This window comes from Orussus abietinus, unplaced genomic scaffold, assembly GCF_000612105.2.
Source record: "Orussus abietinus isolate OABI.00-Male unplaced genomic scaffold, Oabi_2.0 scaffold191, whole genome shotgun sequence".
In the NCBI taxonomy this organism is placed as follows: domain Eukaryota; kingdom Metazoa; phylum Arthropoda; class Insecta; order Hymenoptera; family Orussidae; genus Orussus; species Orussus abietinus.
In genome coordinates, this window is record NW_019394341.1 from 101,838 (window position 1) to 129,027 (window position 27,190).

Sequence of the window (27,190 nt, forward strand, 5' to 3'; positions counted from 1 at the left end):
GGTCTTCATATTTACGTGGTAAAGTTTGAAACGATGGGGTACACTCAGTTCGGAGATAAGTTTCATAAACGAGACCTCTTCGACGCCAATTTCACGTCCCCTTAAGACTATTGAGTATTGATTGAGAGTTAATGACATCGATCGGTTTCTTATTTAGTATAATTTAGGTTAGTCGATGAAGACTAGTACCCCCTGATTAAGTACATGTTGCGTAAAGAACGTAGGTAAGTGATAGTATTCGCACAATGGCCTTCGTGTAGCCGCACTCGAGATTTTCTCCGACGCCGCTCGAAGAAGCCTTGCCGTCTGTTGGAATCGATATCGGAAAGGAAATGGGCGTTTCTCTCGTGAAGGACAAACATGTTCACTCGGAAAAAATGGTTAAAAAGTACCTCGGTCGTCCAATTGACCTTCGCCAAAATTAAATCCGAGATCTCCGCAAGATCGCGGAACTCGGCAGAGTTTCGCGCCAAATACGTGCATGCATGCATGTATGTCCAACCAGTACCGAAGACCTTATGAGAATGTTCAGTGTAGTAGTCAGATAAGTACGAAGGTCTCAGTTTAAAAAGTTTATTAATGAATTTCCTGAATATTTAATGAACGTTAAATCTGAAGTGACGATAAGAAAAAGATACACTTCTAATAATTGTCGTAATTATTTAAATGTTATTCGTGATCTTTACTCGACTCCGTGCCGCCTTAAAGACCTTCGAGGTCATATTTCACCCACGTCTCATATTTATCAGTCAATGGAGTTCACTGCATGGTCATTTTTGAGGGCACTTTGTATAAAGAAAATATTTTCTTTCTTTTCACACCGAATGTTCATTTGAAGTAGGGTAGGACAGCCTAAGAAATTGACAATGAAACGTGCTTCACCTGTGAAGGAAAAAAAAACCTATCAGCATACCTGAAAGATAATTTAAGACTATCCAGTTCAATAACGCTCCCGAAAAGCGAAGCAAACAAATTCTGATACCTAGAGGAATTTATTTAATGCTCGTGCCAACTTTCAACAAAGTAATTCACGATTAAAATCATGAATTTTAATCAACTGATTTTATTTTTAATATCATGATTTTTTAAACATCCTGAACACTGTACAACGCGTTCGTACTGTGCGTGTTGTCATATCAGATGTAAATACATAAGAAAATATTATCTGTAGATAAAAGTAAACACGATGCGTTTTTATTGTCCTGTCTATTCCTAATAATCGAACATACGAGAATATTTTAAATATTTTAAAAAATCATGACTTTTATCAACCCTGCTTCGTTTCATTACTCCATCGCAGCACGAAGCTTATTGACGAACAAAAATGTAGGATTAATTCCGTAGTTATGTAGTTCCCAAATGTTGCTATAACGTATTGTTTAGTACCTGAGCAATCGATATTATAAAAAAAATATACGAAACGACCAATGCCAAACGTAATATTTATATATACTTATCAGTTTTGTTTCTATTCCACGGCGTGGTTCCAATGAAACAATTCTTGCTCGATGATTATAACCGAGAAATATCGAGACTGGTATCCAACTCGAAGCACTAACTCACATAATATCGTGATGGAAGGAACAACGTGGGGAGTAAACGCGGTGCAGTGCAAATGGAAATGTACTCTCACGAGACCATGACCCGCGCAACACCGCAAGGGTTGAACCCCGACGAGCGTCAGTCGTGATTTAACAGCGGCAACCCCTTTTCCATGGTAAAAAGGAATAGAGACTCTCCTTCATCAACGCCTTCCCTCCGCAGTTAGGATCGATTTAATACCACCGATTCGATGCACCCCTTTTACAAGAGTTCGTTAACTTTAAAGACCTTGCACGAGACGTTTCCAGGAGGCATAAACGCGATTCTCTTCGCGTATCGCGAAACTGACTGAAGTACCAAGTGCCCACAGAAATTACCATGCAACGTAACGTTTCAAGTACATTCTCCTTCTAACGTTGATAAATCTTGGGAATAACAAATGTAGCTATACCTTTAAAGAAAATCATGTTCAGGTTCTTTGGAAAAAGGGAAACCCGGATTTTATGTGCAACGTTCGTTTCCAGTCCACAAGGCTGAATTACCATTGATAGAGGTGTTGTATAATACCACCATAGATCTCTATAAGGAGGCATTGCTATGCTATACATGCTATATAGCATGTGTATACATTCAAGTGTCTTAATGAATATTAATTTGGTGTATATTTCCTGATAGTTTTCCGTGTTTCTTTTTTTTTTTTATGTATTTATGCAAAATAGGGCAATCATTGCAACATGCTACAGTATATACTACACTTGCGCGGTAAGACCTTCCATCAGCCCTTAAAGAGAGAGGGGGACCTCTTTGTCTAACTTCCTGTGGCTACCTCCACCCTTAACATCTTCATCCATTTCTATAAAACTCTTTGAATACCACCGATTTAATTTCACCGATTCGATGCATCACTTTTACAATGATTCAGTGATTTTAAAGACCTTACACGAGACGTTACCAGGGACCATAAAAGCAGTTCTCATTGCATCTCACAAAATGCATTTACCGAAATGGGTACCTGCTATCCACAGAAATGACAATGCTACATAACGTTCCAAGTACATTCTCCTTATAACTTTGATAAATTTGAAGAATAACGAATGTAGCCATACCGTTAAAAAAATCGGATTCAGATTCTTTGAAAAGAACGAAAACCCGGATTAATGTGCTACGTTCATTTGGACTCCACAAAGATGAATTATCATTGATGGAGGTGCCGAATAGCGTAGGTGAGTCCATTGAAAACCCTTTCAGGAGCAAAGCTAAAACGAAGTAACTCGTTGACGCCTCGAAGCCGCTTTTCCCCCTTTTTTGTCCAGTGGAAACAAACAGCTCCGACGCCTCTGTGCATACAATGATTCTCGGGTTGAATAACGTGTACGGAGTGTGTATGCAATTTAAATGACGACGCTATGGGCGTCGCGTTTGTTTCAACTCTGAAAAGTTCCTCTCGTTTGAAACCCTTCTCTATAACGCTTTTAATTCTGACTTTAAGCTACTTTCCAATGGACTTTGCAATAGGTGGAAAAAATATATTCAATTATTTTCCGGAGAATCGCTGGTACAATTGGTACGGATAAAACAATTTAATATTTAGGAGCGTGGAATGCATTCAGCACGTTTTAAGTGACAAACATGTGCATTGACAAAAAACGTCAAAGTCCTATGGAAGAGAAGTTGCCATTAGTTCCCAGTAACCTAATTTTGTGTCGTGCCTAGAACAAATTAATATACAATGTATAAACAAATTTCTCGGTCAGAAACGCGTGGTACAACAAGAAAATCTACGTTAAGTTTTGATTAGTGTATACGCATTGCGTTTCATTTGGGTTACTTCAGTGTGCTATCACAGTTGCGATAATGTGCACGATGCAATTTTCTCGGTAATCAGATGTTTCCATTACATTATTCTCCACAATGTGCACGTATAATTACGTGGTCATGCAATGCTTGATGAGTACTTCTATGTCGGAGCAAGCACGTTTTGTGGTGAATGTTAATTTCATAGTACAATAAACAATTAATCTTTGAATGAATCGTCGATCAGTTTCTGTGTTCAATAATCCAGCCGTTTCAATTACGAACATCACAATTAATCGAAGTATCAAATCTTAATAAATCATAAAATACGATTATATGTATTTTTAGAAGTTGTCTAAACCGCTTTCCGACTTATCCGAAGTAACTGATCGATTAATCAGATGGAAATTGATCCGGTAGGAATAGAAAATCACGAGATGCAAAAACGTGGAATGGACACTTTGCAAAGGAGAACCGACTTCCGTTTTCCTCTTTTCTTTGGTTCAATATCAGTAGCAGGGGTTTCGTCGTTGCTGGCATCGGCAGTATTAATAAATTATTCCGCGTTCCATGACCTCATCGCGCCGTTTCGTCACTTCCGGTTTTACTCCCTACCCACGCGTGTGTTTCGCATTAACACTTTCAGGAAAACCTTAAGTAGACGAGAAACGAGGAAAGTTCGAAGTAGTGTTCCATAATATTGACCAACGATTCAGAAAAACTAGGATCAACCTGATCAATTCATTAAAAAAATCTCCATTTTATATACAATAGTACATACTTAGAGTACAGTGCATTCTTAAAAGTGCAACGCATGTAACTTATTGTCAATTTCGAATGTTTATAACTCTTGCTGTCTCTGGTCCATTTACTCCAAAATGGGGGAGAAAAAAAAAGAATTTAGTCACATCTTCACGATTAAGCAAGTACGGTGTAAATGCCTGAAAAGTATTTTTCAGCTTCGATTTTAATATACGTTAGATACTAACAACGTCAGAAAGCATGTATATATAATAATAGTGCTATTTGAATATTTAGTTATGGCACCTTTTTAAAACTCCGTAATTGATGTACAAATAATTTGGATAAATATTATTAAAAATGGTTTAACATGTAGTTAGGTAATACCTTAAATTAGGTTACAGTTATATGAATGCGTATTTTGCTTCGAAATCATTCGCCTATTCCTGATTAAACTCTAAAATAATGGTTGTTAAATTACACCATAATACTACAATGTTATAGTATTATTTAATATAGCCTTTAGATCTTTAAAGTCCCTCAAACATTATTACTTACTTAGAAGGTAAATAAAGGGTCTCGATGGACGTTTAATTGAGGAGGCTCTCGTTAAAGTACTAACGACGTTAAGATTTTTCAATCTGAAGCACGAACGCTAATTAGTACTGGCTGGAGTCGCCAGTCCTCTTGAAGCATCTCGCTTCGCATCACCCTTCGCTCCAAGGGGGATCTCGATTGGCACTCTCTTAATCGAAGTACTCCTTCCCAACGCTAATTACATCTTCATTTTCTTTTTCTTTCACCAACGAGTGTCAACTACCGCGCCCTGAATTCAGTTAAAGAGTTGCCTATGAGATAATTTAATATTCTATTCTTTTCCGGCATTTGGGAAGAGTATTAAAATCGAATTAATTCATTTTATTTATTCGCTTTTTTTAAACAATGTACAGGAATAATAATGACTCACTTATTGGCAATTACTCTATTGGACGACCTTCGTTTATCTTTTAAAAGTATCTAAAATACGGGAAAACTGGAAACGTAAAATGACGTTATCTTACGTAAATGAAAAATGTGAGTTTTAATGATATTTTGATGCAAGCAATCATTTCACCGCAAAAGCAATGTGGAAAATTGTGGAACAAACCATGAATACTGCAGTTTGCATGAAAAAAATATGTAATTGTTATATCTTTACTTATGGTCGGGAGTAGGAACGGAAAGCAAAATGATAACCCTCAAATTTATAGATACATCTTTTAGCTATGAATGAAGACGATGATGAACTCCCCCCAAGTAATAATTTAAATAATTAATGACGTAGCATAATTAATTTCAATCTGATCTCACGAGTGAGGGTAGAAATTCGAAACGAAACAGTTTAAAAACTTGTATTTTGTAGTGCAGGTTCAATAATGTTTCAAACTCTTTTCCTAATCAAAATACTCTTTGCACCGATAGATTTATTCAATTTATTAGCATTCTCACAAATTCCAAGATGCCCTTAACCCCTGAATCACCCTAATTAGCAAAATTGCTAATGAAGTGTTATTCCTTAAATAATATTTGCGAGAGTAGACACGTTATAACTAAATCAAATGTCCATATTCTCCCCGTGCATTTAATGGCAATTTGCATGTGAAAATCAGTCGCCTAGGCAACAGTTCGAAGCGACTTTGCACATTGTCATTTTAAACCGCAGTTCTTTCTATACTCCAATACTTCCTTCACTAAGAAAGAGACTGAAAGTGCTAAACTGACTCGTTTTAACAATTGCGCGTTACGTGCTCAGGTTAATAATTATACGACTGGTTTAAACCTGTTAGTCACGACCTACAACATGGTAACCGAGGTTTCACGGGGAAGCACTTCCCGTTTAGAACCTAACCTCACTTTTTAGGAAGGGTCGGTAGAGAAGCAGACGGGCGGGTAATACTTCCGGGAGAGAGACATCGTTATCTTCACTTCCACGAGACAGATGACTATTCACCCTCGGAGCACGTATCCTGTCTCGAGTACGACATCCTGCTTCTGTTTTGAGAACCGTGGTACCGGTTCGCCAACTCCAGGGTGCGCTTCGTCGAGCAATTACCCTGTTCCCTACATATCCGCAGGGGTGGATCCTTACGGGTTTACACAGAGATTAAATATCCACTTATCGCGCCACCCAGGAAATATATTCTTGTATCCGGACACCCTATGAACACTTCTTTTATGTCTCTTGACGATCAACCGACTTCGCATTTACAAGACACTTTATGTCAAAAAAACCGAGACACCTAAAAATAAAAATCCTGCAAATCAAGGACTAACATATACCGTGTGGGATAATGTAAAGAGATAGCGATTCAATTTTCGTTTAGAAAACTATCTGTTATTACAAAAATATGGTCTTAGTCTCCTTTTGTTATGCCAAGTATGTGGCTATCAGGGAGAATATACTTGCATCGATAACAAATTAATTCGGGGTTTCGTAAAATTACTCTAATTTCTTCCCACTCTATGAAATGATATAATTAGACCATCTGCACGTTGCATACGTGAGCAATTAGCTTGGCGACTAATTGCATGCATTTTTAATTGCATCTAACGAGAAGTTAACGAGAAAAACGTTTCCCTCGTTATTAGTCAGCCTTGAAACTCCCGTAATTTAAGCGTTAATACCGAATGTTCCCTTCACAATGTTACCGAGCGGCGTAAATATAATTACAAATGCATTGTCTCTCGTTTTCTCGTGTTTTATGGACACTCTTCACAGTTATCTCCAGCTGAAGAACAATCGTCGAAATGTTGGGAGGTCGAGATGAAACGCTCATCAAAACAATATGCAAGGACTTGTATGCAAAATTCTAGGCCAAGAGGTCCAAGGATTTATTTTACAGATCCACATCGTATTGTTAATTCCGTAAAAGAATTTTGCAACCTTGTAAGCAATCTTTATATATATTGAGATGTTTCTTTCAACAGCAGTGCAAACGCATTGTAATGAAATATTACGTATTAAAACACATATCGTTCAGGGAATTTAAAGGGTTTCGGTTATAAAAAAATACTTGTAATTGTCCAAATATAATGTCACAGTCTCCTTTCATTGCGTTAAACAATGTATGCGGTTATCAGATATTTATAACTTGTTTTTTATTCGCTGAAAGTTTGGAAAAAGGATGCACAATTTAAATGACTACCCTCTAATAAGAAAACATCGAATACAGATTATGCAAAAGCATGGATATAAAAATGATACTGTAAAGTATGCAATGTAAATTATAAAAAAAGTCAATGCCTAGCCGCCACGCGCGTCTAAATCGAAACTTCTAAATTAATAACAATTGTCAGATATTATTAACGCAGATAATCACTACGTCAGTGTTTCGCGCCTATACATGTATTTGGCCCGAAAACTGTACCGAGTTTCCTAAATTTATTCTAAATTATTCTTTCCCGAAATGCAATTACGCTTTAGATACTGGTTGTTTTCGGCATAATTATTTTTATGTGTTAATTGTGTTATTTGTATTGTAATTTAAATGTGAATAATTAACCGAGAGAATAACGCAATATAAACCCTAAGGAAAACGAACCCTACTAAAATACAACGACGATTATAAATTGGAATTAACTGTAAAAAAAGTGTCGCCGTGCCTAAAGTTTCACATAAAAAATACGAAACTGGTAACTCGGGGCTTAACAAATATTAATTAAATGCTCCCCTTTTGAGGGAAATCGGAGCACCCCGTTTCGAAGCAGTTCCCAGGCTGGGGGGTGCATAGGGTGCCGAAGCAGCCTTTTGTTGGAAACAACTGGTGGAAAGAGGGGGCGAGCACGTGCGCTCGTGAACGTTGTCGAGAACATTTGGTCGCACGACGGAGGCCGCACGGACACACGCGTGCCTGACCCCACCGGGGCCCCATACTCTTTCATTTAGACGACCCCAAGCCCCACGCCGCGCTCGGCCGCCGGCAAGGGGCAAGCGGTACGGCCGCTGCGTCATTGGGCGTCATTCAAGATTCGTTCGCGTCTCCGGGAACAAGTCTCGCAAGAGCGAGCCTCGCGGCTGCTGCCTCTCCGTGCACCGGAGCCGTTGTGACGCGTCTTCTCGGCGGGCTCGTCGCCCTACCGCCGACGAACGCCGAAGATCGCCGAAGGCGCCCGAAAGATCGCCGAAGACGCCCGAGCGCGGTGAAACTGTACGAGAACCGTCAGTTCGGGTTCAATACACATCCACGTGATAGAGTAACGCTAAATAATCGCTACGAAGCATAATAAGGAAAGAAAGGAGAAAATTAGTATCCTTAAGTGTGTCGAAATTATCGAAGACGTCCAGAAATCATCGGAACGATGTGTAGAAGATCACGATAAGTGCCGGCTCGTTCGGGATTGGATTCGTAGAAATGGATTGGATAATATAGAAATTGGTAATAAATGGTGATACGACGGAGGAGTCATCGGGTACAGGAAATAATTAGATTAAGGGAGGGAGGAGATTTCCGAAAACAGCCGAACGATTAGCATCGCGGAGTAAACAGGGACTCCATTGCGCCGAGCTGAGCCGAGGATCGGCGAAGATGGCCGAAGTGCGCGCTCGGCTGACGCGCAGGTGCTTTGCAAGCCTCGCCGTGTAGACGGGCCGGGAGGGGACCGCACTGGAGCTGGAAAGAGAAAAACAAGGCGACGAGGACAATACTTCAATGACGGTGAACGGCGTTGTACCAAAGGATAAATATATATTTATCTATGGTCGAGCCTGTGCTCTCCGTCACGTTTCCAATGAAGGTCTCGATGGACTTTTGACTCCTTGGTTTTCTCACCTTTGGAAGACTATCGCGTTTCCGCACACACAATACCGCAAGCCATTATCCACCTTTGGGGCACAATATGCATATTTCATAACAATTGGTAATAAGCGATGCCTGCTTAGTCATTTTCTTGACAAGCCTACGTCCATGAGTTGACCAATTCGTCCGACAGCAACGTTTAACTTGCAGTATTACGTGCGGTAAAACTCATGAAATTGCGAAGTAATATCGTTTATAACAAAGGGAAATCATTTTGAAGGTGAGCTGGCAGAAAAGTGTCGCATCCTTCGAAGTCGCGGACCCGTTTTCAAAGTTTAGCTTTGAATAATCCAAGTAACCGGTGAGAAGTCAGTGATATTTTTATAAAGAGGTGAAGGCCAAGAGTAACCTCCCCTCACGTGCCACCCACTTTGTATGTATGCTGAATGATATGTGGTCCCATAAACTGTCTACATACAGTGCCGTACAAACAACGTCGTACATCCAGTGATCCAGATCGGGGAACATCCGAAGGTCCAGAGAATTCCGGAAATAATTGATACGCAAAGTCGCGAAAGAAAGACTGGAAATTAAAGTCACGGAGAAAAGACTGGCGATTATCTCATACTCTGTATGCTTACGTAGACCACGCGTAACGAAAAAACTGAAGAACAGAAGTTCCTATCTGGAAGCTACTTCCGAGAGCCAAAATAACTTAAATTTAACCAGTATTCTTTTCTGTAGAACCGAAGAGTTGCCCATCGCTACAAAACGTAGTCTTTACCTACATCCTGTAGGTATCGCATACGTAATAAAGTACCGCCGACAACCAGTGTACGCCTTGTGAATATTTAACATCACATAAATAATCAATAGTCATTTGCTATAATATGTACCCCATGAAAGACCTCGACGAGGTCGGACCAAAGTAAGTTCCAGGCAAGAAGTCGAAGTCGACGTAACTTTGCTTCGCGATTTAACGAAGCGCACCTGTGTTTACATGCAACGAGAGCGAGAAACGTCATCTCCTGGTATCTGTTCAAACGGGAAAGTCTTACGCCTACTCTAAGCCATTCTTCGGCCGAAGTGACGGGAAAGAACCTCGAGGAAAAGACTGTCGCTCTTCGGGACTACATTTGTAGGAGCCGAACAATCTTGAACATAAAACTGCAAGGAGCCATCTCTGCGGTAATTCGAGTGACCACCTTACCTAGCTGATAACGTGCCTCGAAGTGGGGAAAAAAAAAACAAAAACAAAACCTATCGATCCGTCGAACATATGATTTCACGGTGACGACTACAGCAGGTAGTGAATGAACCTATCGAAGCTACTAAAATCATCCTCTTGATCAACATCAACAATTGGATGTTCCTGTTGGACCGTTCCTGAAAAGTGCTGACAATTTGTCTAACTTTAAAGAAGACACCGAGTGACGTAATTTCGGTGGCAAGACTGCACGAGGATTAAGGCGACTTCCCGTGCAATGAATGGCAAGGATTAATCGTAATGTTTGCAGTTGGCCGTAGTTTATTTAGGGCCTGAAAATTGATGGACCGGGTCCAATTTATCACTGGAGCTACAAGACTTTCCGTTTCGAAGTGCCGATACGTTCTCGCATGCTTCGACCGGGTGATAGCTAGAAGCGACTGTCCGCACAATCGCTGTAGATTGCCACCGTAGAATATTGAACTTTGCTCGTCATGTGTACGCGGAGTAATTCGCGGAGGTGACGAGAAGGTTCATCTGGGACGTATCCAATTGGCGATCACGTGTGAGATGATCGGAAAAGGGGAAGTGGCTCGTTTAAATTGAGTTACCGTTTTTCTGTGGTCGGGATGCCCTCGGTTCGTAATAAGGGCTTCGAGTGAGAGTGATGTAAGGGAGACATCGACACCAGAAACGACTGGTGATTGTTGAAGTGGCGAAGAGAAGAAAGTGCACCGTGCCGTAAAGGAACCACGACGTCATTGTCAGAGGGAAAGGGTACGGGGAAGTAATTTTCGAAATGGATTCCTGCTTCCCGCCGTTGTCCGCTCTCAGTCTGCGGGACCCTAAAAAGTCCTCAACAATCGCTGGAAGGAATCGACATAGCAGTGGAGAGAACCCTCTTCCACCTGCGGCTCCTCCCACGCCAGGGAAAATCGAGATCCTCCAGGATCTCGACCTCTACTATATTCGGCAGATTGCGCATAATCTTAAGGTACGCATACGTTTCCCTCTCTGCCTAATAAACACTAAGTATATATGAATATAGGTTTTTAAGTAGGGTTTTTAATATAGGTTTTTAAGTAGGATTAAGTACAATTGTTGATCGCTAATCGCATAATTCGCGTATTCCAAGAAAACGTGTTTTGCACGTTCCAAGGTGTCCGCTGTTTCCACGGAAAATTCAACGTTGACGTTGGGTCTATTTTACGTTCATTGACACTAGGTTACGCACGTTTCCTGCATTACCCACTTCTATGGACACCCGACAAATTGACCGAGAACCCGGATTTTCTTAAAAAGATTGATTTATTTTATTTAGACACAGCTTAATTACTCACTTTTAACTTTGTAAATGTAGTTTGGATATAAGGTTCCTATCGTTCCAATATTTAAGGTCAGCAGAAACTAGAAGAAAGGAAATAGTAATAGTTTCTGTAAATTTCGTCGCGAGATCTGAAACCCATCGAATAGATAGGTCTCGTATATAAATTAGGAGTACACATATTCAACGCGCATATAAAAGGTTTTGCCTTTATCGCTATCGATCTACATCGCTGTACAATTGCCCTGACTCTTTCATTTCTGATATAATAGCCTTCGATAAAGTAGGTACATTAATCAAAATATGAGAGTTCGACGCCATTTTGGTTCAGGTTTAAGATAAATCAAAACACTTTTTTTTTTCGAAAATCCAAATTTTGAACGTGTCGTGACGTTAATTAGAAGCTCTGGAAATTATAGAGCACAAGTCGTGCGCTACAATTCCAATCAGTTCGGTGGAGCATTTTTTACGAAAAAGTGTTGTCCTATTACTATCGACTGATTTGAAAGGGTTCTTCGCCTTAATGATCATACCGTTATGCACATTATTTTTTTAATGCCCGTCGGTTTTCATTAAATTTCTCGCTTCGTTGGTAAAACCTGACGAAAGTTCGTGAGCCCCATGCGAGATAGGTGGTTGAGATCATCGTGAGATTTAACCCTATGGTCACTCGTGTGACACGTAATAACGATACCGGAGCCTCGGAATATTAAGTGGCACTACTCGTTCCTCTACTATACACTAGTAGACTACTACAGACATCGATGTATTAACCCGTAACCTGAGCAGATTGCTTTTAAATTAAGTGGAGCCACTCGTGCCGGCGATTAACGGTAAAATCTAATCCGATAAACTCTCTTTATTAATATTTAACGTCACATCTACTGCTCTCGGAATCATTAGCGACGCATCGTCGTGTTAGAACGTATACGTGTGTATCCTGGTGTCATCAGTTTTACATGACGATATCTTTCAAGAGCACTTTTGAGTTCTGCTATCTTTGGTGATTCTCCAAAAGCTTTGGTCGTCGAATTAGGAATTTTCATTTTTTTGTGCGGTCGAAAATGATGTGATGTATAGATGATTGTTACATTATACGCAATGCATGGAGTCTGTTCTTTGGATTAGATGAGTACGTGTGAGCCGTGTATGTCCAATTTTTTTTCTTTAAAAATGATGTTAGAGAAATTAAAATACAATTATACGCTATAACGTCGAGGAATAAGATGTCCGTTAAGAAATATATTTAGCAACAAAGTGGCTCTCGGTAAGTCTCTTGGGATCTTAACGGAACGTCAAATGTACTAAGTGTTAATAATTTTGTCGATTACCATTCGGTTTCGAGGAACTATCACATTGACTCGTTAACGTGAACTTTTCTCAGGGACATTTTGTCTTTCGTTCAAGCTCCGGGAAAATCTCGTTTCAAACATGGTCTACCTGATCGGACCTTAGATCCTGCGAAAGAGACTTCCCGGAAAGAACCTCTCGGTGTTTTAGTTTCCATTTTCTGGAAAGGTAGTGGACCTATTCTTCCCTTTTTCGGTTTTCCAACGGACCGGAAAAGCGACCGGCCGAAAATTTCGGAGAAAACAGGCTGCGTTATTGGGCGGTAAAAGCGTGTCCGTAATGGCCCGCTACCGACATTGTCCAACAGCCCAAAACGCAAACCACCATTCCAAAAGCGTACATTTAATTTATAAAGACCATCAAAAGCAATAAAATTGGGCCATTAAAATTCCAATACCTAGAATTAACCGTAAGAATTTAATATGTATCGATTTTTAATCGGCACCATTGAGATTAGGTCACGATTAAAATTGTACTTCTTGTTAAGAATATTCGAAATTTTAATCATTTGTTATGCTAACTCGATAGATCTTTATTGTAAAATCTGGTGTCTTTATCCCTGCTAGATCCAGGCGTTGCAAATTTTAATGACCGCCAATATATTAGTAACTCTTCGCAGGGGGCCCGATTTAGGAAATGTACATTAATTCGGACATTTTCGAGAAACATCTTTCCTGAAGAGACTCCAATATTTATTGGGTGTCAGACCAAACGAATGCCAATTGTGAACGTAAATGCCTCTCGTGCATGCTTGCAGCTTTTTCGCCGCCAACCATCCCAAATTGGCTGACGGAATCTCAAGCACGTGTCGTCGCAAAGAAAATACTTCGTCTTTTTGTTATTCCTCCTCTTCCACCTCTTTTAACTGTATTTTTAGACCTCTCGGCGATCTCGCTGCGGGAGAACTTTCCTCGCGTGGAGCGAAGAGGCTCGGGAAAACACCAAACTTGAGGACCGATGCAGTTCCGGTTTTAGTTTCCCATCGAGACAGATGTAATCTTTCCGATTTAAGGAAAGATAATCAGAAACGTTTTAACGGCATAATTGCGGGTCCGAACCTAACCACAAAATGGAATGTTTTCTGACAACCATCCGTCGTACCTAAAAAGTACATTCCCAATAGCAACAAGCATTTCTTCCGTTCAGTCTGCTTCGACTGTTATTAATCATTAGCTTATTTGCATAACTTCGCCACACCTGGAAAATCAGTCCAACCCAAATAGAAAAGCGTAGTTTTCACCATGTTCTGACTAGTGGGTAGCTAGTTTAATTACACAATTTAAAACTAAACAGTTCATAGCTAGTGCCTAGATAGTTTAACTTGACAAGTGTAAACTGAACTGTTCCTAACTAATGCCTAGATAGTTTAACTTGACAAATGTAAACTAAACTGTTCCTGGCTAGTGCCTAGATAGTTTAATTTTACAAGTTTAAACTAGACAGGGTCTATCAGGGCTAAACTACAATAGATGGAGTAAAGTAGACACTACCTAGTCAGGATATAATCTTATTGAAACGACTTTTCAAACAAAATCTTACTTTAGTATTTATTACTGCAAATACTTATTTAAATGGTGTTTTTTTTTCACTTTCTTTAATTCAGGCTTCACCTTACTTAAACACTGTCAAAATTAGCATATTTCGTATGCATGAAATATTAACTTTCAGCTCATAAGTATACAAACGTTATACCATGCCATTCATATATATATACCGTATCTTGATATTGTTCTTTTGTAAACAGGGTATCTTTATTTGATACGTACATATAACTTGCAAGTAATCGTTTGAAAGATGTTTAAGATCTGTTAAGTACATTTGTACGAATAATATATCTACATCACTTGTACACGTATTTTTGTTTTCTAGATCGGTAATTCACAATAACAACAGTATCGATTAATCCAAATTTGAATTAAATTTATTACGACAGCCTATTGTATTAAAATCGTTACATCCCTTAAACTACGATAGCTGAATGGTCAATACTATTGCCTATTATCGATGAGTCTCAGGTTAAAATCCTAGCTAATACATGGGGATCTTTTTCGATGCTAAACTCTTTGCATATCCTTACTTTGGCGGATCTTAACCCTTACACAAATAGCATCAGATATATCCGGCGTCCACGAAACGGTTATTAAACCACCCGTCACCAAAAGGGCTAAAAGAACGCGTTTGCTAAAAATCTCAGATTCGTCTGCAGATCATAATAAATTACCCTTATTTTGTTATGCAGTTTTTGTGTAGTTCTTACCTAGTTTCTAGACAGCTTGACTATCTAGGAACTAGACAGTTCGAGCGTTACAAACGTAACTGATAACCGACACCCTTAATTGGCTAGCGCCTAGATAGAATTGGGGAAAACTGGCAAGCAACTAAACACTGGACCAAATATCTGTCTAGGAATTGCTAATAATGCCTATTCTTCATCCGCGTGCACGTCCGAGCAGTGCACTTTGCGCATTGTTACGAGGTGATAGTCTTATCGCTAAAGGATACGCTCTCGTAGAGAAGTCGCTTGAAGTAAACGTAGTACAGTTTTTAACATTCCACGTGTCAAAGGCTACTGGAAGCTTGATAGAAACCCACATCACTCGGCTAGTCGTATATTAAATAAGCGTAAAGGAAATGAAGTAACTATTTTCCCCGGTGGTACATGTGCGTCTGCTTGAAATCTTGACACAGCGGAAGTCGAAAATCAGGCCGGTCGATACTCGAACGCTACGCCTGACTAGACACGCTGACTAGAGACATTTTTGCATCGAACGATTGTCGCGTGCCGCGTGGCTCAGCGTTTCTTGTTGCCGAGGCTCGACTATGCATTTTCGGAAGTCCGTGTCCATCGTACCCCAACTAAGAAATCCCAGATAGTATCTAGGGTTCAACTGGGATTTCCATGTTAGGAGATGTCCCCCATTACCGAGATAAGCTTTGTTCATGGGAGGACTTGGTCCATCATCCGAGACAATTTTTCCAGGGAGGATTTCATTTGGCATACCAAACATTTTTATCTAGACTTTCCTAGCGCCTAGCTAGGGTGCCCTTACATTTTAATTATGCACCCAAGAGGTGTAAATGTCTCAGTGTTCCTGTACTGGACCAACAAATTGATTCAATACAAATTATTAATGGATTCATATAAAGAAAACCGTATTATTTTTATTCTTATATAAGAATAGTCAATTTCTGTTTGGTGACTTCATTCTGTATTTCATTACCTAACAATTTCACGATAATAAAGATTTAACGGTTAGATTTAATGTTAAGTAAGGAATATGGTTTGAATGTTGACCTGCTTAGAAAGTCTGGATCGACACGTGGCCTTCTTCAACGTCCACTTTGAATGAGAGAAAACGACATAACGCGTGGGTTAAGGGACAAATTTGGAAACCAGTCTTGTTACATGAGCTCGATTATCTATCTTCTTTCTTTTGCGTTTTTTTTTTTCCAAAACTCATGACATCACTTTTTGCAGCTTTCCTGCTTTTGTGAAATAAGACGATGCTGATTTCAAATTTCATATTGGCAGCCGTGTAGTAAACGTGTGCAAAAGTTTTAGTTAAAAATGATTTGATACTAAGGCGTTAATTAGGTGACGACTATATATAATATCATGCTATAATATTTCGAATTTCATATTGGCAGCCGTGTAGTAAACGTGTGCAAAAGTTTTGGTTAACAATGATTTGATACTAAGGCGTTAATTAGGTGACGACTATGTATAATATCATGTTATAATATACTGGATAAGTATATTATAGTTATTGGTCATTACATTGTACGTAACGCGTATATGTAGATGGGTAGATCATTTACTGGGAAGATCTCGACGTTTCCGCATACATTGTAAGAATATATGTATACGTATGCATTTGGCTCGAAACTCTACCGAGTTTCATGACCCGGGCCTAGGCATACAGTTCCTAGATCGGGTGGTTATTTTGGATCGGGTACGTCGAAATGCCCGAAGAAGATCCTATTCATAGGTGATACTCCTAGGTATCGAGGGATATATGCGACTCTAGTTCGGGATGGTACCAATAAACCAGAAATGTTTATTTCACAAATTACTTTATGAACAGAGCTCGAAGATAACTAAAGTGTGAATGAGATTGTCCTTGTTGCTCCTTTCGAAGTTTTCATTTTTTTTACGGAAATAAACAGTTGTATTTTTTTTCGCCCTAACTCGTTACAAGCCGTTTAGCAAATTTAGAACAAACGGTCACAATATTGTATTAAATGGTTATATAAATAAACATCAGAATGAAGTATTTTGGATGTAGGCTTTTAACATAATAAAATTTTAAGAAACATCCAACGCATGGATTTCTTGACTACGTGGTCACTGCAAAACGAATCAATTATTTTATCGGATTAGCCAAAATTTCAATTACCAAATACGATATAATATAAAAATAATTAAATATTTAGACAAGTTTTAAAAGGAATGCCTGTTAAATAAGATGTGGATTTACAAATTGATGATTACAGTCCTCCTTGCGCGATAGATAAGTTATCACGGTTTGATGAATAAAATGATAAAATATATCATTTTCAGTTGTTTCTTGTTCAATAATCATTTTTGCCACGTAGCTCTTTACCGTTAACGATAATACTTTTAACGTGTCCTTGAATCTCGTGTCAGATCCGTTTTAGAAAGTAATCACGTCGACAACTCCTACGCAAAAACAGGTAGGATTCGAAATAAATTTCAGTGTCACCTTTAGAAATTGCCGTGACTTTTAACTGCTCGTTTATTATCATATATTGACCTCGATACATAAATCAGATAAATCAATGCAATCGGTATTCTATAATTGGTATTTACGATTTTCACCGTCTGTTCGCTTAATCCTTGATCGTCTCCAATGGATTGCTTAACTTTTATGGAGTTTTCGCTAGCGACCTTGTATTTAGGAAATAGTCCACAATTAAAGTCTTCTTTAACAATCGCTCAACTGCGGTATCATTTCACCATAAAAGATTTACAATGGGGATGAGAAACTACGAAAAAAGGTACACGTGAGACATGACTATAACTCAAATATAACTATTCGAAGCTCGTTTTTAAAGCAGATGTGAAAATTTCAAGTTAGTCCATCATGGACCTTTCTTTGCACTCGGCAGAGCATCGTAATAAGTTTTTCTTCTAATTTTCTTTAGCTAAAGACGTTCCTTGTATTTTTTTCGGTTATACTCCAGCTATCGCAAGCTGGACTCTGCATCCTGTTTCATATTTTACTTTCCTCTCCTAACGGCGTTATTAGACTTGACCAATTTTTGGAACGACCGTGCAAAAGGAAAGCCTCGGAAGAAGACAGATGCGTATGAGAAAAATATGGCTGCCATCCAAAGTGACGGTTTCGCAAAATTGAAGGCCTCTCGTCTCGTGAGATTTTCCACCGGAAGCAGTGGGGTTTACAACCTCTCAATGTTTTGCTTGACTCCTGCCTTTCCGGTGCAGATGGTCAGAATAAAGTTCTTTTAAGCCATCTTATCCTACGCTACCAGCTAACCTTCACAGTAAGCTCTTCCCAATTTTAATGACGCTATAAGTATTCTCAGGCTGTCATGTACATAAACTTGCTTAACATAGAGAGGAAAATGATCCCTAAACTTCTCCAAGAATGTGTTTTCAGCTCTTTACACCAATAAATAAAAGGCTTCGGCTCTGAAACGGTTGCCGCTCAATAACCAAACCCATCCATCTTTGAAAGTGTTTAATAACAAGTTTTTTTAACACTTACTGCCATGTAATTTGAATTCGGATGACATTTGAATGGTTGACATTTCTTTTGGCAGTCATTGCGTTAATGATTTTTATAAGGCGTAATCTTTTTTTATAACCGTAACGGCAGAAAAGACATCGAGTTTAAATCAATTTTATTTCTTTGTAGAAGTTGGGATGTTTATAATGAATTTCACATTCGCGGAGCACATTTAGGAACTCCTATTTCTTTGCAATACTTTTTACAATGGATACAGATTCTTAAATGGCAATAAACACTGGGGCCAATTGTATACATTTCCCGTGATTAATAGACATAAGGATATAAATAATACGGTTGATCATATCATTGTGGAGTACATAAGGAAGCATTACAAAAAGGTAGAAGACAATTGAATCGAAAGTTCATCCGAAATCTCTCTCGATCATAACTTCTGTATGCACACAATGTAACGAACATGATAAAATTAAGTAGATATTTGATTCGTTCCCAGCTTGAAAGTGAAATTTCTATCCATGGTCCCTCCGATCGTAAAACTTTTTGGAAAAACTTGTTTCATCCTTTCTCGAATGTTGCCCAGAGGAACGAATCACACAAAGTTTGAATAATCGCTTCTTGATCTAAGAATATTGGTGACAGAATATGCATTGTTAAAGGACAAGATGACGCGACAACCCACTAAGATTATTTGTAAGCTTGTACATTTGTTCTCGTCATGTACGGCGGGACTCATTAAGGCTCGTTACTGGTAGGTTCACTGGGTCAATTAGTGCCCTACTCGACCATGCTCGATATCTGCCCTGAGAAGCACTTGCACCGAAGTAACGACACCTCTCCTTCTCTTATTTCTTCAAGTTATATCAGTTACGACGCCGTTATCTGATAAGTGCTAGAAAACTGCATCGAGTTGTTACTTTCATTCCCCATCTTATTAACAGTCGGTTATTCTGAAAGCTCCTAAACGTCGTAACCATTTCTGCATGCATACACGCAGAAAAATATTTGGTTGAATCGATAACAGTTTTGTTGGATCAAACGTAGAGTATGGTTATTGCATGGGCAACCAAACATTTGATAGACGTGACAAAATTCTTTGGTTACTATTGGTTGATTTACAACCCATTTAGTGCCAAATTTCGTAGATCGTGTGGAATATTAAAATAATTAGCTATATTAACTAAAATATTTTCTAAACTTATCGACGCGATTTAAGCAAATGAGCTTGGATAAATGTATTCAGTTCGTTCAACCAAATGCAGTTGATTAAATGATTTTGTCCAATGAACCAAATATTTTCTGCTGTGTGTACCCGAGCCGAAATGATCAATCTCAGTTGAACCTTTAAATTCTCCATTCTTTTGATCATTTAGTTTGCCGACAGAAATTACAGTCTGATTCAGTTCACCACGAACCTCGGAGTTCTCATTTTTCTCATTAGAACCTCCCAGTCCTCGGAACGAGAATTTCAAGCTTCAATTGAGCCGAAGCTTAAAAAATTTTAAAGTAGAATGGTTATTCCAATTTATATAAAATAGATCTGATAATCTGCAAACCACTAGTTATTGGAGAATGACGGAATGAAACTAATTAAGAAACATATTAGAAATATGAATTCATTGCATTATTGTACTCATTACAAGTATACTCTTAATTACGTAAACCTTAACATTACAATTTATGTTACCAATTAATATAAAACTCTGTTCCTTAGTTCAGAAGTAAAGGAGAGATTTTCGGGTATAAAGAGACAATTGCCAATAGATAGGGTCTTAAAATAGGAATTACTTTAAAAGACTTAAATATCAAGTTATTCAACTTATCCCCAATTATCTGTATCGAGGTAATCTTGATCCAAATTTTAAGTTATGAACAATAAAGCATTGAATCGATTGTAATCCTTCAGAGAATGTCAGTTGTGCAGTAATCTAATTATAAAGTGAGAATATCATTATTCCTTAACAGTATGACTGAAAAGTAATGACATAGGCGACTATGAAGCTTAATTTCACTCGTATTATGCCGTTAAGTCTCAACAATTATGAAGGTAGGCGGAAGTCAAAGAAATTACAAAGCAGGCCAACATACGGGACTATTATTATTAAGTATTCTATAATGCATAAGCATTAAAATATATTTGAAACTCTATGTTTCAGTTAATTACGCTGAACTTTCGCCTTATCCGTTTTCCTATACTATTTTGTATATGATAATAAACACCACCACTATTCTTTGGGTTTCTATCGCTAATTATCTACCTTTATTGGAGCTGTTGTATGTCAAGCATTCTAAAATGCCACATCCCGAGATATACCTTAACTTTCTACATTGAACAATACCCTAAAATACCTTGGCTTTGATTTATCGGCACGAAAGGACCAGCTCTTTAAGGTCATCCACGGGGCAACAAAGAGAAGCGCCATTATATTTACGGGATTATTAATAATCTAATCGACCTTGCCTTAAACCCTTTTAAAATTAAAAACCGATATCCGTATTTTCGCTTAGCCGTTATTTGAGCCGTTCTGAAGAATTTTCCTCCCAAGATCCAAGAACAAATGGAAATTCGCGTTATGAAAATAATGAAAATTTGCGAAATTCTCCAAGGAGTCGACGGATTTTAGTTTTACCTATTGGAGACTACTTCAACTAAGTAAATATAATAAACAGTGCAAATAATTCATACAATACTCAGGAAAATAAACGTAGCAATATACGCAAGGCTTTAATAAAACTGAAATATTCGTCCATTCCATGTGCCTACATCCAATGTTACTATTGGCATTACAAGTACAGAAGATACGAAGGAATCTCATTAATGCAGTTCGATATGTCGCAGAAAAATAAAAATAAACCTACAAAATTTAAGTATGATTAGCATACTGATGAGCGGCAAAGTTAGTAAAACGTCAATCTTAGGAAGGCAAAATTAAAGTAACAACCATCTAGTTGAATCACCCGAAATAATGAGAAGTAACAAAAAAAATTGAAGGAGAAATTACTGCTACAATTTATAAGAACTAATGGTAGCCTATATCAATCAGTACAATAATCCGCTCGATATGACTTAAATCCAGATTACATGGAAAACTCATCACAGTTTGTGAACCACTAACATGGTCTCACTCTCATTGTTCTTCAGTACCTCAAGATTCTTCCGGGTGTGGGTGTCTCACCTGGGACTAGGAAGTGACCCAATTAGCGACGATTATTCACCTTAGACAATGGGTCTAGGCTGAAGTTTTCTTGAATTGGGTCAAGGCAGGGGACGATAATCGACACGCGACCGGCTCGTGCCAAAATCGTGATTTAGGAAGGACACCATACATTTTACGGGGTTCTGCCAAGCTCCCTAGGCAGAAAATTGACTAGAAAATCCCAGATAGTATCAGGTTGAGGAATAAGTTCCCGCAGTTTTTAACGTAATGTACTTAACGTAATTAAAGCGGAAGAAACTTATTCCTCAACCTAATATTTAACCTTCATCTAAGACTTCCATATCAGGAGTTCCCACCAATGGCTGAGGTAGGTTCTAGTTATGCCTTGGTCCTCTAAAATTTAGTTGGGATTTAATTCCGTGTCTGAGACAATTTTACCTAGGCTTTCCTCCGTTAAAGCCCAGTTATGGCATACTTAAAATTATGTACCAACGTAATTTTGTCCGATCCTTTGTTCGGCCAGCTATGGATATCCTTATCAAACTCGTTGGTCTATGGACTAACGCCGAACTTCAACGTCTATGGAATTCATTGTCATTGAAAGGGCCCCATTTTGGGAGGTGAAACGCTTTTTACTTTTTTTCGTTTTTAAATTGTTAACTACTATTTATATTCATCTTTGTGTTTTAGTATTAACACAATTTGCGTGAACCTTTCCGTTAATACTAATGTGTTGTCCTCTCGGTTAACTGACACTTCAAAAGAATTAAAAAACAAGACAAATAAGAAATGAATATAATTCTTCTAACACAACATAATGTAATAAGAAAAGCACACCACGTATACCCCACCGATTTTGTTGGTTCTGATATATTTTATAGTACATTAAAAAATAAAACAAACGTATTTTTTTTATACGTGCTACTTTTAAAGCGTGGAGGTGAGAACCGCCTCCAAAATTAACTCAGAGAAACAATGTTTTGACATTTTGTCGTAAACGAAATAATATTTCTCAACCGGACCGACCGCCTGCAATTTGTTCAGTTTCACCCTGCGATTCCAACAATGTGTCACATTCAATTCCGTTTACATGAAAGTGTCCAAACTGTTTTTGGGGTCAACATTGGGAGTGGTTTTTATGCCTTCAACTTGCGAATTAACACGTATAGAAAGAAAAAAAAAACACCTGTCCCATTTTTCGACGTACCACACATTTGTCAGAACCAACGAGATCGGTGAGGTACAACTGGAATACTTTCCTTGTTAGTCATAATCGGACCTCTGAAAACGTGATCCGTTCAGCATAGACAATGCTGATGGCGACCAAGATCGAGCAGACGAGCTCCTGCCCCTTACTTCGTCTTGTCGGAAAATTGTCGCCCTTCTCGTTGAAGGACGTACTCAAGTACCGAGGACGAGTCTACGTTTTGTCCCCACGGGTCCGACATCTTAACGACCCTAACAGAACCGACTCCTGTAATCCAGACGGAGTCTGGCGATTGCGGTGACCCTTCTGTGAAGGTGCTCGTCGAGGGTTGCAGTGCAGTACCCTGTATGTGCCTTGAATCTTAACAGGATTCTCGTATAACAGGGAAAGAGACTAGCAATTTCATACATTTTTTACAAGAAAACTATTCATGACGGATCAATTTTGGTTTTGGTATGAAAAAGCATCCTTCCAATTTGAACAAATGTTTTATTTTTTTCTCTTGATTTTCTTTATGCTCCTCCAAACAGGATATAATAATCATCTCAGCCACTTCCGGCAGTACAGCGGATGTCGGTGTGCGGTCTAGCACCTATCACAGTTATCCGAATGTCAAAGGGAAAATATTTTCTTGAAACTAAATAGTTTACGCTGGGATTATACCTATTTCAAATAGAATATCAGGAAAACTGATAAGCTTCCAGCGTTTGGAATGAAAATGAACTTTTTTTTTTACTGGTTGTGACGTTACCCTTCAAGCGCAATGTCTCTGGATTGTCTGCCCACTGCGAATTAGAGGCGAAAAGACTGGCTGTACATTCATATTACACGATTATGTTCAATTGCAACTCCGAAGTAAAGCACCGGCCTTGACCTGCTCTGCAAATACGTACGTTCATGCACGGCCACAGGTTGCCCCAATTACCGTGTTAAAAGGTGTAGCATTGAAGGAATCTAAACTCGCAAAAATAAATTACGAAACTAGGTTAAGCCAACTCTTGGTAATGACTTTGAAAAATTACTTTTCCTCCCAAACTACATTGAAACGTCACATTTTTCTACGTACGGCCTAGCTAGGATACCCTAAGTCGATTCAATAAAAAAAATAAATAAAAAAAAAAGAATTGTATGCAATTACATTGGATATACGCTTAACTCTTGAATACATGCCTTAGCCAGGCGCTACCAGAAAAAACCTAGAGAAATCTATCTGGGATGCCAATGTAAATCTTAACTAGGTCCCGTCTTATCTTAACTTGGAAGACTTGTCACGAATACGGGACCAAGTCCTAACGAGGACCAACCTTGACTATAACTGAAATTGGACTCCTCACGCGAAAATTCTAGGTAAAGCTAACACCGTATCCAGGATGCCCCGGTCAATTATCCACAAGCGTTGTCTTCTTCCCTCGACCGAAAAGGTACAAGTGCCCACTTCGATCCTAAACCCGACAGAAGTGGCGTCCTATCGCGCAATCTATCACCTATGACGCAGCCAAAGTGCAAGCGTCCGGTTAAGGGCTAAAGTATCCATGCCCCTGAACTCCTCACGCGAAAATTCTAGGTAAAGCTAACATCGTATCCAGGATGTCCCGGTCAGTTATCCACAAGAATTGTCTTCTTCCCTCGACCGAAAAGGTACAAGTGCCCACTTCGATCCTAAACCCGACAGAAGTGGCGTCCTATCGCGCAATCTATCACCTATGACGCAGCCAAATTGCAAGCGTCCGGTTAAGGGCTAAAATATCCATGCCCCTGGTGAACGGTGCTAAAATTGCCCCCAACATCCTCTTGCGCGATACGTGACCACCCAAATCTTAAACGAGCACGGAAGGGTGAAGTCGAGGGAGCGAAATGGCTTTACACGAGCAGGAATAACCCGACGGTCGATGGGCAATTACGGATCGGTAATTTGGCGGGGTATCGGGTTGGCATTGAATCGGCTGCCGGCCCTGAATATCGTGGCTCGAGTCGGCAGCTCATTCGGGGGTTGTCTGCTCGGGTCGGGGGTAGGGGCTCCAATGGCCACGGAAGGCGGGGGTGCGTAATGGGTCGATATGCACGGCGCCATTCCACCCCCGGAGTTGACGGCCTCCGACACGCAGCCACCGATACACGCCACCCTGGCCTCCCTCGAGTCTGCCCGACCGGAGCCGGCTCAGTCTCGGTTGGCAGACCGCCGCCTCCGGGGGTGGCTCCGATCTTGCCGGTTTATCACGGTAACCTGGCATTCCTCCCGAAAGGTTCGCATCCATTGGTCACGGAATCTTGCTAGATCTGCTCTTTGACACTTATTGCAAATCGTATACACGGTTTTCGAACCGAACTTGCGCGAGAACTTCCACTGTCCGGCAAACGCTTGCAGCTGTTCACCAAATATTCGTGTACGAGCTTACCTGCGAGAGTTGAAGTTGCGCATTTACGATTCGCGGGTGATTCGTAAGGTGGAGGAAAGAAACAAGAGGGACTGAGATGTATATATTTTGATACCGTGATTTTGATGATAGGATTTCTCTATTTTTTCGGGTTTTTCCCGTGAATTCCCTTAATGGCGGTTTTGGAAAGGCCTAAACTACCTTCTCTTTCGAAATGTTTTGGCATTTCTTAGCTTTTTATGGATAACGGCGGTAAAACTTGCTAGAGCTGCCTTTAAATATTTATTGTCGATAATATGGTTTTCGAACCGAACTTGCGAGAGAGCTTCCACTGTCCCGCAAACACTTGTAGCGGTTTACCAGAAATTTGCGCACCAGCATATTTGCGAGAGTCGAAGCTGCGCATTTACGATTCGTAGATGATTCGTAGGATGGAAGAAAGAAATAGTGGGAGCAAAGACTTCGATTTTTTAATTTAACGGCGTTTTGTGAAGGTCTAAACTACTTTTTCACTCGAGCCATTTTGAAATATATATTTTTCTTGTTTTATTATAAGCCCTTCGGATTTCTCTTGTTTCATACACGGTTCTGGAAGTTAACTTGCGCAACTTAAAATTGCCGTAAGTGACCGAAGTGCAGATACAAAAGCAAATTACTCTATCAAATCGTCCTGCAAGCACTTGCTAATGAGACTTACGGCACTAAATTTACTGCAAAATTATTGTTAGCGTAAATGCAATAACATACTGTTTGAGACAGAAATGTCGCAAGTTTCGTGCCAATGGACCCTTACCTTTGCTCGACCTAGCATTTCGACTTTGCGTGATAAGAATTTCCTCGATAACCAATCAAAGAATCTCATCACTAAGCCGAATTGTGCTGATGATTATGAAGATGGTCCAGTTACTTTTTTTTTATTGCGAACATAACTTTACATCGTGATATAAATGAAGAGAATATGAAATAAGGGATAAATTCATTTTTTTACGTTATGTAATTAGACTACTTTCAGAATTACAGGTACAATTGTCGGTGTACCGAACGTTCCACATTATTGTAATTTAAATGAATAGAATGTATAATATGGGATAAAATCATTTTTATTTTTTTTTTTTTACTTAGACCTCTTTCATAATTACGGGTACAATTGTCGGTGCAACGAGGGACTGTGGGAAGAGTTAGACTTATTTTTCCTTATAAGCGCATCTGTACCAATTTCTCTCTCCACTTCCGTGATGCCGAAAGTTGCAACGTTCTCGTCACGATTTAATGTTAGCCATTGTAAAATTTGAGGACCTTTATATGATCGGAATTTTCATTATCAGATATTAAAATTAAAAACTTTTTCGATACTTAAATGATTTTGCCCTACAAGCCGATTCAGACATATCCGTACCATATTCGTCACGTATCGGTGCTGTATCAGTACACATCTTTTTCACCCTTTTTGATATTCTACACTTATTAACATGCGAACTTACGCTACCGTGAGATAAGAAGTTTTGCTTTAAAAGAAAACGAAAGTGGATCCATGATATATAAAAAGAAAGAAATATTTAAGGCAAATTCGCAACCTTATACAAAAAAGTGACAGGTAACGAAACTAAATTTTATGAATACTTCCGGTATATCAATGGCCTTTTCATGTACTGCTGAAAAAAATAGAATCTGAAATTAAAAAACATATTACATTTTAGAAGGTACTAATAAGTACAACAGAAGGACTTCCGTCACGGTACCAGCACTGTATCGTATCGTTCGTACATTAAAAATATCGGGTTGGATCACTGATACCGACACGAATATGGATACTGATATGGAAATGTATGAATGTCATGATATAAATCTAAAAAGACGTTATTTACACCCTACCATGATAGATACTTAGCTTAAAATTTGAATATTCACGCATTACAACGTTCGAATCTCTTATTACAGTTTATTAAGAAAATCGAATCAAAGAGTTATTTGTGGAGATAAAAAATATA

The 27,190-nt window shown here is 39.0% G+C and overlaps 1 protein-coding gene across 4 annotated transcripts in view; it reads left to right on the top strand.

The window, feature by feature from the left end:
* The window catches only part of LOC105703279 (rhotekin), a 93,093-nt gene that overhangs the window by 51,776 nt on the left and 14,127 nt on the right, over positions 1-27,190 (top strand). The window contains exon 1 of one of the 4 annotated variants that reach the window (XM_023431849.1): positions 8,098-11,053. The exons of the other annotated variants lie outside the window; for them this stretch is intronic. Within the exon in view, the coding sequence (XP_023287617.1) occupies positions 10,859-11,053 (195 nt within the window). The 5' untranslated portion in view covers positions 8,098-10,858. Of the gene's footprint in view, positions 1-8,097; positions 11,054-27,190 lie in introns of those variants that run through there. 4 annotated transcript variants of the gene reach the window in all.